At 39.7% G+C, this 11842-nt stretch overlaps 1 protein-coding gene across 4 annotated transcripts in view; it reads left to right on the top strand.

Annotated features, from left to right (window-relative positions):
* Positions 1-6645: 6645 nt before the first annotated feature.
* Positions 6646-11842, top strand: part of urb1 (URB1 ribosome biogenesis homolog) — a 42851-nt gene continuing 37654 nt past the window's right edge. For 3 of the 4 annotated variants that reach the window (XM_072669352.1, XM_072669349.1, XM_072669350.1), the window contains exons 1-3: positions 6646-6851; positions 7200-7339; positions 11137-11288. In XM_072669352.1, coding sequence (XP_072525453.1) covers positions 6725-6851; positions 7200-7339; positions 11137-11288 — 419 coding nt within the window. In that variant the 5' untranslated portion in view covers positions 6646-6724. The remainder of the gene's footprint in view (positions 6852-7199; positions 7340-11136; positions 11289-11842) is intronic. The other variant, XM_072669351.1, reaches the window with a different exon arrangement.

The following is an 11842-nucleotide window of genomic DNA, read 5'->3' as shown; positions in this document are numbered from 1 at the left end:
AGATAGATGCTGGTGTTCTCAGGGTGCGCCCATGTCCGTGTTACCTTCTGGCTCTCTCATTTTAATTATGCTGTGATAATCAGACCTGTCGGAGTCGTCAGACATACCCAGATGCTGATTCTCAACATTCTCTGCACTCCATAAAATTCCTCTTAGAACTAACTTTTCTCTTTTTACCTTCTTCGAGTAAATGGCCACCCAGCCCGACCTGCTGGAAGATTGCCCGCTGAGGTCCCCTCTACCTGCGTCTAACCAGCTGCCACCTACCAGTCCGGCCAGCGGGTCCCCCCCAACCCGCCACCACCCATGGCTCACCCGCCTGCCGCTGCTGCCTGTTTGGTGGCCGTGCTGAAACCTAGATGGACTCGTGTCTGTCTGACACTATTAATATCACCACTATCAACTTTCTTTTGTATCTGTATGCTGCTTTGTGACAACAACAGTTGTAAAAAGGCGCTATACAAATTTGACTTGACTTGACTTGACTATGATAGGATCTGAATCCAGATTGGAATGTATCATGCATGTGGTTCCTATACAGGTAAGAGCAGAGTTGTTTGGCCATAGCTTTTTCTAAGATCTTAGATTATATGTAATGTTCCCCTCTGCTGGCCTCAATGGGGAGCTCATGCACAGGTCATGTGCAAGGGCTTAGCTCTGCCCTTTACCTGAGGCACATCGCACAGGTGCTGTTGACTGTTCATGACTTCTCTTAAGCAAGTGTGGAGTGTTCTTGGTGAAGTCATGGTGACTCTACCAATCCTTGGCGTGGTTGTGTTGGATATTCTAAATTTGACCTCTTTGCTTAGTTTTGTGACTTGAATTAGGAAATTGCCTGTGTTATACCTGACAACAAGAATTTTCTGTAGCCATTGTACATTTGTTATTTTAGAAATAGGTCTGAAATAGGGGGAAGTTTTGACCTAATTAGAGAAGTGGGCTTAAGACTGGAAGGTCAATGGTTTGTATCCTACTGGCAGGTAAGAATTAGGTGTGCGGGGAGTGAAGGCTGTCTCCTCCCTCAATCCATGGCTGAAGGGTGAAATTCTGACCAGTAAGAGGAGATATATCTATATGAAATCAGAATGGTTCTGGTCATTGTGTTTTTCCATCCTTATAAAAATAAGAATAAAAGTTCTTTATATATGAAATAGGTTTTATTTTTTATCTAATTGGGATATCAGCAACTGAACTTATCTTACTGTCTTTTTAAGCAAAATATTAACATTTCATATGTTTTTAATTAATACATAATCCTTAACAACTGGAGAAAATATGGAAAACTTTAAGAGCATTAGGAAAGTTGTGTCATCAACTGAGACATTTTTATTTCCCTTTCACCAGTACTATTGCCTTTAAAGGAGGACTCCTTCCAGGCACTCAAACGCGCATTCACGTCGGCCCCGCTGTTGCGCCACCCCGATCCCCGTAAACCGTTTGTGGTCGAGGTGGATGCCTCCAACACCGGGGTGGGGGCGGTTCTCTCCCAATGTCACGGGGAGAACGATAGACTCCATCCGGTGGCTTTCTACTCAAAGAAGCTCACGGGGGCCGAACGGAATTACGGGGTAGGGGATAGGGAGCTCCTATCAGTCAAAATGGCGTTTGGAGAGTGGCGTCATTGGTTAGAGGGTGCTGCCTACCCCTTCCTTGTATTAACGGATCACAAGAATCTAGAGTTTTTGAGAAATGCCAAGTGTCTGAACCCCCGGCAAGCTAGGTGGTCCCGGTTCAGATTTACGATCTCGTATCGTCCGGGCTTTCTGCAACACCAAGGCGGACGCTCTCTCTCGTATTCACCAGTCTGTGGATGAGGGAGAGACCGCTCCAGCATCCATCCTGCCATCGGGTGTCACCGTCGTGGCAATTCAGTGGGACCTGGATACTGAGATAGACGAGGCCCTCAAACGCACCACCGTGCCCCCATCATGCCCAGTGGACAAGGTCTACGTCCCAGGGGCTTTCCGGGAGAAGCTCATCGGTTGGGCTCACACTTCTCCGGCATCGGGTTATCCAGGTGAGGCCCGCACATACTATCTGCTCTCTCCCAAATATTGGTGGGAGGGGATGAGGACAGATATACATCGGGTAGTGGCATCATGCAGTGAGTGTGCTCAATGTAAGACCCCAAAGACGCTCCCGTTGGGGAAGCTCATGCCGCTACCCATTCCTGAACGTCCGTGGTCTCACCTGGCTGTCGACTTCATTACTGACCTGCCTAAGTCTGAGGGGCACACGGTGGACGTTTCTCAAGAGGGGTTAGGTTCATACCATTCTCTGCATTGCCCTCAGCAATGCAGACCGCTCAAGCCCTGGTAGACCACATCCTCCGGAATTTCGGGATTCCGGAGGACATAGTATCTGACCGGGGGGCCCAGTTCACGTCTAAGGTATGGGGTGCCTTCTGTGAACACCTGGGGGTGAGTGTAAGCCTGTCCTCGGGTTATCACCCTCAGTCTAACGGCCAGTGCGAGCGCACTAACCAGGAGCTGGGGAAGTTCCTACGGCTGTACTGCCATGACTACCCCAGCAACTGGTCCTGGTATCTGATCTGGGCCGAGATGGCCCAGTACTCACTGAGGTGCGCAACCACTGGCCTGACCCCATACCAGTGTTACCTAGGCTACCAGCCTCCGCTGGCCCCCTGGACTGCCACGGAGACCCAAGTCCCAGCAGTGGATGCTTGGATGCGTCGCAGCGAAGCGGTCTGGACCAGAATCCACCAGCACATCCAGACGTTCCTGCGACGCTACAAGGCCCAAGCGGACCGGAAGAGAGGGGAGACTCCGACATACCAACCAGGTGACCGGGTCTGGTTGGCCACGAAGGACCTCAGAACTAGTCTCCCTTCACACAAACTGAAAGTTAAGTACTCTGGTCCTTATGTAATAGAAAAAAGAATTCACAGGTCTGGTCTGTAGAGTGCATCCTCGTACAGAGGACTCTCTCTCTACCTAGCTAGCTTAGCAGGGGAAGCTAACTAGCTAGGCTGCTCTTGCCTCAGGGTCCATTAGGGAGCTACTGTAGGTCTGTGGCAATCTTTCGCCAGGCTTCTTCGGTACAGCAAGCTGGGGTCCTGGAGCTCCAGAAGTGAGAGACTCTCCAGCTTGTTTCAGCAGTTAGCTCTCCTCACCGTCTAGGTTTGGCGGCTGACTCCTCACGCTCTCAAGTCTAGTAAGTTCAATGCGCCTGACTAGCGCTACTCTTTATGTCCTAGTTCATAGTTTTCCCAGGCTCAGCTTGGAAGTTTATGTTTCTGAGTAATGGTATTGGCTCAGCCCCGGCAGCTAGCACTGCCCTAGTGCCTCGCCAGCCCCAGGTGTGTTCCTTTTGTTTGCCCGGTATTGTTTGTCACGGTTTTGTTTGTCACGGTTTTGTTTAGTTCTTCCTTATCCCTTGTGATTGGTGCTGCATTTCTGTTTTGTTTATGGTTTATTGTTATCAATAAACTCCTCGCTTCGGTCCATCCCCTGCGAGTGTTCTCCCGTCATTGTCAGACAGATCATGACCGAGACGTCCTATTACTCAGCTTAACTGAGGTGTTATTATTGTTATAGAGGGTTTTCATCATTTTAATAAAAGTCTCTCCTAAATTGAAAAATGAGAATAAGCTTATGAAATCCCTTCTGGGATTCATTAATACTATTATTAAGGTCTGATTTAAAGTGTTTAACCAAAACTGAGTTTAAAAAGGAGATTAACTTTTTTTTTTTTACTCTCAATATAATTTTAATTCTTTGGTTATGTTTGCATTATAACTGATCAATAAGGTCATTAATACTGGAGATGAACTCTGTATTAGCTAACAACATATTGTTTAGTTTCCAGTAAGTTCTCACTTTTGGCCTATACTGACCCTTAACCAAATTAATATGTAGTTTTATCATTTGACGATCAGTTAAAATAGCTGGGTAAATTTTAACTTTGCTAGTTTTAGATTCTAATTCAGACATGAAAGATTACATATCGATCCTCGATTGAAGACTAACATCTTTGTTATTCCAGGTAATGTAGAAGTTATAACAGTTGAACCCTCCCATACATCCTGTACACCAAGACCTTTCATGTTTTCTATATGTTGATGCATCTATATGTAAAAAAAGTAGACTTTTCAGATTTTTCTGGAAAAAATAAGACTCATTATTTAAGGAAACTGAATTCAACAGATTAGGAGTGCCTTAACTTTGGATTGTTTTCCCTTTTTACCTCTTTAAATCAATTAATTGGCTTACACAATTCTCTAATCCTCTCTCCAATCTAATCTCTCTAATCCAGGGAATTTTACTCCAAACTATGTTTTCTCAAAACTTGGTTTGCTTTTTTGGTTAATGTGTAACTGCAATACAAAAACCATACAAATTGGCAAAGAGACTTGGGAAGAAATTAAAGAAGGGAGAGAGCTCAGAGAACTTTGGCCTGGAGTTCAAGTACAGTGGGGCAAAAAAAATGTAGTCAGCCACTGATTGTGCAAGTTCTCTTACTAAGAAAGATGAGAGAGGTCTGTAATTTTCATCATAGGTACACTTCAACTATGAGTGACAAAATGAGAAAAATCCAGGAAATCACATTGTAGGATTTTTAAAGAATTTATTTGTAATTTTTGGTGGAAAATAAGTATTTGGTCAGTAAAAAAAGTTCAAAAGCTCAATACTTTGTAACATAACCTTTGTCAATGACAGAGCCCAAACATTTTCTGTAAGGCTTCACCAGGTTTGCACACACTGTATCTGGTATTTTGTCCTATTCCTCCATGCAGATCTCCTCTAGAGCAGTAATGTTTTGGGGCTGTCGGTGGGAAACACAGACTTTCAACTCCCTCCACAGCCCCAAGCCCCAAAAGCATGATGTTTCCACCCCCATGCTTCACAGTAGGTATGGTGTTTTTGGGATGCAACTCAGCATTCTTCTTCCTCCAAACATGATGAGTTGAACTTTTTACCAAAAAGTTCTATTTTGATTTCATCTGACCACATGATATTCTCCCAATCCTCTTCTGGATCATCCACATGCTCTCTGGCAAACTTCAGATGGGCCTGGAGATGTAATGGCTTAAGCAGGGGGACATGCCTGGCCTCTCGGTGTAGTGTGTTACTGATATGGCAGCTTTTGTTACTTTGGCAGCTTTCTGCAGGTCATTCATCAGGTCCCTCTGTGTAGTTCTGGGATTTTTGTTCACCGTTCTCATGATCATTTTGACCCCACTGGATGAGATCTTGCATGGGGCCCCAGATCGAGGGAGATTACCAATGGTCTTGTGTGTCTTCCATTTTCTTACAATTGCTCCCACAGTTGATTTATTCACATCAACCTGCTTGTCTATTGTAGATTTACTCTTCCCAGCCTGGTGCAATTTTCTTCCTGGTGTCCTTCAACAGCTCTTTGGTCATGGTTAAATTTGGAGTCTGACTGTTTGAGGTTGTGGACAGGTGTCTTTTAAACAGATAACGAGGTCAAACAGGTGCCATTAATACAGGTAGCAAGTGGAGGACAGAAGAGCTTTTTAAAGAAGTGTGTTACAGGTCTGTGAGACCCAGAAATCTTGCTTGTTTGTGGATGTCCAAATACTTATTTTCCACCATAATTTACAAAAATTCTTTAAAAAATGAAATGAAAATTACAGACCTCCCTCATCTTTCTAAGTAGGAGAACTTTCATCAGTGGCTGACAAAATACTTTTTTGCCCCACTGTAGCTTTTGCTTAACCTGAAACAAAATAATCCAATCTCTCTTCCAAAAATAACTCTAAACTTCATTACAAATGATTACATAGGATTTATCCATCTTAATACCTCTTTTATTAGGCAAAATTTGACAGTAATTTCACCATATTTATTTACAAAGATGTTTTATTTTAATTTCACAGTATTTGTAAAAGAAAAGACAGTATTTCCTAATCAACTTTTTATAATCCTGGCAAAGTTTTACATCCAAATAAGCAAATTTAACAAAAAACAAAAACAAAAATGAGCTCACATTTTAGTTTTTGAACAAGAAATTAAACACAACATATCTTAACCTCTACCCATGCTAAAGCACTAAAACTTTGCCCTAAAAGCTGCCTCCTTGTTACTGTTAATGTTGTACCCTCTAGTACCCTTTTTTGTTTGTTTGCTTTATATGTATTTTATTTTTTACTTATATCTTTATTTTCTTCTGCATTGTATATTGCATGTACATGTTTTAAAATGCATATGCATTAAGCTCTGTATTGTTTAAAAAATACGTTTAATGTTTTATGAAAAAAGTGTGAGAGGGAGAGAGAAAAATAGGACACCAAAATTAGAAATGCATTCATGACTGTAGTATACAGAGTATAGAGGTCTGTGGTTACGTATATGAACTTTAACCGCCATACTTGACGTTGTGTAATCGTAGCTTGTTTCTCTCTGCTCGAAAGGTATAGTTTTGTAATCGGGAGATACTAAGGCATTACCCTTCTGGCATTTATTACAAAATTTAGACTACGCCTCTAAAAATTCACGACTAGCTTAAAATGGGGGTTCCATGCTATGTGTATGCTACGTTTTTTTTTCTTTCAAGCAAGCAGTCAGTGCTCACGAAATGTGACGTCAGGTTACGCACGAAGCACGAGTTTCGACACTCCGAATCATATTGGAATTGATTCATTTTGTTCGAGCTTCAAAACCCCAGGAACAGTTTCCTTTCAGCCACGTGTTTTCTCATATGTGTGTTCACCAGGCCGAAGTTTAACTGGGTTGTAGACATGGCATATAAACGCCAAAACACTGACCAACTGGAGTCGCTTAGGTCAGCAAAGAAAACGATTGAGTCCGAGTTTAATGGAACGACCTTTAAATCCATGCTAAGAGATCCTGGCAATGCATTCAAAGGTAAGCGTATTTGCTAACAAGTTAGCTTAAAAACGTATTTTTCAGTTTCAGCATAAATGCGCTGCTAGTGTGTAATACATTGTCCTCTAAAGTATACTACGTGGTCAAAGGTTTTGTTAAGGATAATGAAAAGGACCCAGATTATGAAAACGTAGCTAAATAACTTTAAATGTTAGCTAACTGCTATAATGTTAGCCTAGCTATCTATAGCGGAAGCTAACATAGCTAGCTAGCTCCGTGGCAAAGGACAATCCGACAGGGAATGCATCCCAGCCGTGGTTTATTGTGGTTATGAGCCGTATTACTTATCACACTCACATTTTTGCACTCTTGTGTCTGAAATTTTAGGTTTGGAAAACTTCGTTAGAACGGCAAAGAAACTCCCATGTGCCAGTGTTTACGATGTAGTTGAGGGCTACATTAAAATCTCAGCTGAATGTTCTGAAATATTGTCACTACTGGAAGGAGATAAACAATCTGTGACTGAGGTGAGTTTACGTACAGGTGTACGAGAGTACGCACGTTACGCAGCAGTATATGCGTAACATTACTCTAGGACTAATTTGTTGCATTACTTGTATTTCAGTTCACATGTTCAGTGTACTTGTCATTATGCTGACAACCTGGCCAGTAAAAACAAGAGGTTGGCTAAGAGGATTAAAGATTTGTTAATTTGTATAGCATATTTTGTATACCAGTTATTTTTGTTATACTGTAAGCATGTACAGTTGTATTCAAATTTATTCAGTTCAGTTATTCGGTTCACAGTCAGATTGAATAAGGATGTGTATAATAGACAAATACAACCTTAATTACTTAATATACCCTGTCCTTTTGTGATTTCCTCATTGACAAAATTATTCAACCTCTTAAAGATTGCCACTCTCAAGAACAGCATTTTCAATCAGGCATTGAAAGCACCTGTAGATGTGAACAGAACCAGCAGGAGCAGGAATTAAGCAGAGTTAAAATGACTAAGATATTCAGCTGCTTCTAGGCAGTTAATGGATCACAGTGAAGTCCAGGGAATGGTCAAAGAAGTGAAGAGAAGAGGTAAAAGCAGGGATATGGATAAAAAAAATAGCAAAAACGTGCCAAGGAACGGTGGAATCGCTACCTGGGTGTGGCAAAATAAGGAGGATGCTGTCTGTGACCGCTGTTCGGTACCTGAAGCGGAAAGTGAATGAAAATTCCGGCTGACAGCTGAGTAACTGCAACATGACTTGCAACATGACTGCTTGAATCTGTCCCTGAAATTGCATGCATGTGCACATTGATATGTTTCATGCATCTTGCCCCTGTCACCACCACCAACAACAAAAAAAACTTTTAAGTGTAATCAGTTGTTAAGGGGGTCTCAGATCTGTCTCATTAAGACAAAAGAAATCAAGATTTGAGTCACTTTAACCTAATAATGGGAACTGAATTTATATTGCTTTGGTTAGTCAGTGTTCAGTTACCATGCACCTCTGAAGGTGAATACAGGAAAGGTTTTCTTCTGATGATATTTGTGCAGGTGTTTGTGACTGGCTGCTTCTCACTATGCCTCATCTAAAAATGTGTTTCCGGTTTAAAAACCATTTGTTCATACACTTATTTAATGGTAATGATAGCAAGGTACTATTGTGATGTTTGATTATTTATATTTTTACTTTCTGAATGAATTGTAAATTTTACTTTTACTGAACCAAGTACTTCTTGAAGTATTTTGTATTTATCCTGTAGTTCTGGAGTAGGGGATCAGCTTATTCTCTAAGCATAAAACAGAGACAATAGTGTTTATTATTATTATTATTAGTAGTAGTAGTATTTTCATTTGTTACAGGTTTTCAGTGTCCGAGGAAACAAATCAGCCCAGATTATCACTGAAGCACTGCCATGCTTTACTGTAGGCAGGCGGCTTTTTTTTTTTTTCGCAACGTTTGCAACATTTTTTTTTTCTCTAGTCATACTGATTTGTCCATAGGCCTAAAAAGTTCTACCTTTGTTTTATTTCCCCACAGAACAGAATCCCAAAACCTTAAGTCAGAACCTTATTTTTTTGGTTTTGAGCATATGGCAAATAAATTGACTTTACTTTAACTTTGAACTTGCAAACTATGCTGCCAAGCGTATCTCTAAAAACATTTAATATTTGCTGTGGTTTGTATCCTTTTCCTTGTTCGTGCAAGGCAGTGATTTCATCTCTGCACTTTTTGGACAACTTTATTTTTAATATGTAACTAAATGTCACAGTTAACAGACCCCTTGTCTGGCTAGGTAGTTGATGTATTTTATTTGAAGCAAACCTGATGCTACTAATGAAGCCTTTGCTGTCTGGTTAGCTAATGTGTGGTGTGATCTGAGGGATTCTATTCAGGGGGTTGAATAATTCTGTAATGGCAGTTATCATTGAATATGGACAAAAAAACAAAATAAAATCCAAAGAAGTTGTAAACACATTTGAAATGAAACCAGAATGCAATGGTTTGCAAATCTCTTTTTTTTTTTTTATTCACAAATGAATTGATATCAGACATTGAAATGTTAAAACCATTTCATGAAAAATATTAACTCATTTAAAACTTGCAGCAACAATCTGTCGTGCTACCTTGTCAAAATCATGCCCTGTACTTTTTTCTTTTCTTCTTCTTCTAAATGTGGAGTGTTTTTTCCCCAACATGTAAAATTTTTTTTTAATGCAGATAATGTTCTTTGTTTAGGTCTAGCACAGTTTTTTAAAATTATTATTATTTTATGTTATAACATGTTTAAGAATTTAAATTTTTCGTATTATGATACAAAAAAGCAGAGATTAAAATGGAATTTGTATGGTTTAGTACTTGAGTAAAAAATTATAAAACATACTTTTACTTAAGTATTTTCTAACTGGAATATTTGTACTTTTACTTATGTATGGGACTTTTGCCACCTCTGTACTGTACTTTGGACATCTCTGCTTGTAATGGAATTTCTGCCGCAAGACCTTTAACCTCATGGAAAAGAAATCAGATATTTTGTGGACTATATATTTTGGCAGAGAACCAGCTACGTTTTAAAGCTCCCGCATTATTGAGAAACACTGGACAATTAAACGGATAGCAATGTGACTTTCTGTGTGAACTACTCCCACACTTTAGATGCATGCAGGCGGTTTTTTTGTTGTTGTTTTGGAGGTTTTTTTTATCCTTTTTAGTAAACTTTTTTGGGGGATTTTTTTTGTACCTGCAGCTTGTGCTCCAGATAAATCCATCCATCGACGCATGTTATGCAAATCGACTTAATTTCGTATTTGATTATGTCGACACAGCGCCCCAGCCCTACAGTAGGCTGTTCAGGAGCTAGGCCAGTAAAAGATTTTATGTCATAAGCTAGTCAATACAGACCTTGTGCTTTTTGTTTTCTTAGTGAGCATATGATCTGTTGCATTCTTAACTATTTGGAGCCAGCATTTCTGGAATATGTAACTTAAAGTGCAAAGATGCATTAATACATTGCAGCATCATACTGTATTGTTCAATCAATTAACCTTTTTTTAAATTACGGCAGCAGAAATTGTCTGAGCCAGTTTAATTATCTTCTTAAAGTCCCTTTTAACTGCTGCAGATGTATATGTTGGCCCCTACTTAAATGACTATCCTATTGGCTAACAGCTTAAGGTTGCAGCTTTAGCTGTATCTTTTTATATTTTCTCTCTCTTGTATGAAATGAAAGATATGCTTTTTTCAATACAGACATTAAAGTTTGTGTAAATGAATGTTACTTTAGAAGCACATTTATCTTTAGTATATTGTACTGGCAAAAAATTATCGGCAATTTTCCATGAATTCAACTTACAATTCCTTTAAACATTTACTAGAATGTTTTGTTAAAAGCAGTTTATGTTCGGTGTATTTACAGGACAAGTTTATACTTAAAACCCACAATTTTTCTGTGGAAATTTGAAATTTGAGAGTGCAAGCCACATACAAGATTATCCTGGAATAAAAACTTGCTTGCTTTTGCTCTGGCAATGTTCCCCAAACTCTGAGGACCATGCTCAATGCCACACATCTAGGTCAATTAAGGTGTAGATAAGGGCCACCAGAATAAGACCCGGTCATGGCCAGCCAGACCTGAACCCTATTGAAAATCTCTGGAATTAAATTAAGAGCACAATGGATGTATAGAAGTATAAGTGAATTGCTTGAATTTTTGAATGTTTATTCTACTCAAACATATACGTATAAAGAGTAAAACTATATAGTTATTTATATTTTATAAAATGTGTGTGTTTTTTACATTTTATTTATTTATTTTTGTCCAGATGATGCTGATATTTCAGAGTTTGGAGCTGATTTTGCTGCGGACAGCAAGTGATCTTTCTCATTTCAGCATGGTCGGCACTACAATTGTGAAGAAGCTTGTCTCAACACACGCAAAGTTGCTGCAGTCCTCTTTGCACTCAGTGAATCATCCGTAAGTACCTCTACTCTGATCCTTTGCACAGTTGTTAAGACAGTGCTGCATTTTAGCACGTAACCCATTTTCTATAAATGTACCGAATTGCTGTTTGTCACTAAAATAAATATTTGTGCAGGACCTTTGCACGGTGTTGGCACAGACTTTTATTCTGAAATCAGATGAACTGATCACATGCTGAGGGCTGTTTGCTATGATATGGGTCAAGCCTAAAAAAACAGTTCCATGAATTTGGATTTTTTTTTGCCTAATTATCTGATTATCTAATTATCTAACTATCTACCCCATACAGCTAATTTTGATAGTATCGGGTTGATATTCGGTCCTAGTGTTGGATTGGTGCATTTCTAGTTTCTGCTTATTTACTTTTAACTGTATTGTATTTATTGGAGTATTTAAATGTCATCTGACCCACTATTGGCCCATTCCTCAAAAAGCTTGATTTAACCCAGCAGTACTGCGTATATTTGTCAAATTTGTGTAGAGCTTTTTACAACAGAAGTCACAAAGGAAAATCACACCCTGCATACAGTGTAAAATTGATTAGTGAT

Source organism: Salminus brasiliensis, chromosome 23 (assembly GCF_030463535.1).
Source record: "Salminus brasiliensis chromosome 23, fSalBra1.hap2, whole genome shotgun sequence".
Classification (NCBI taxonomy): domain Eukaryota; kingdom Metazoa; phylum Chordata; class Actinopteri; order Characiformes; family Bryconidae; genus Salminus; species Salminus brasiliensis.
This window is presented reverse-complemented; position numbering and strand designations above follow the sequence as displayed.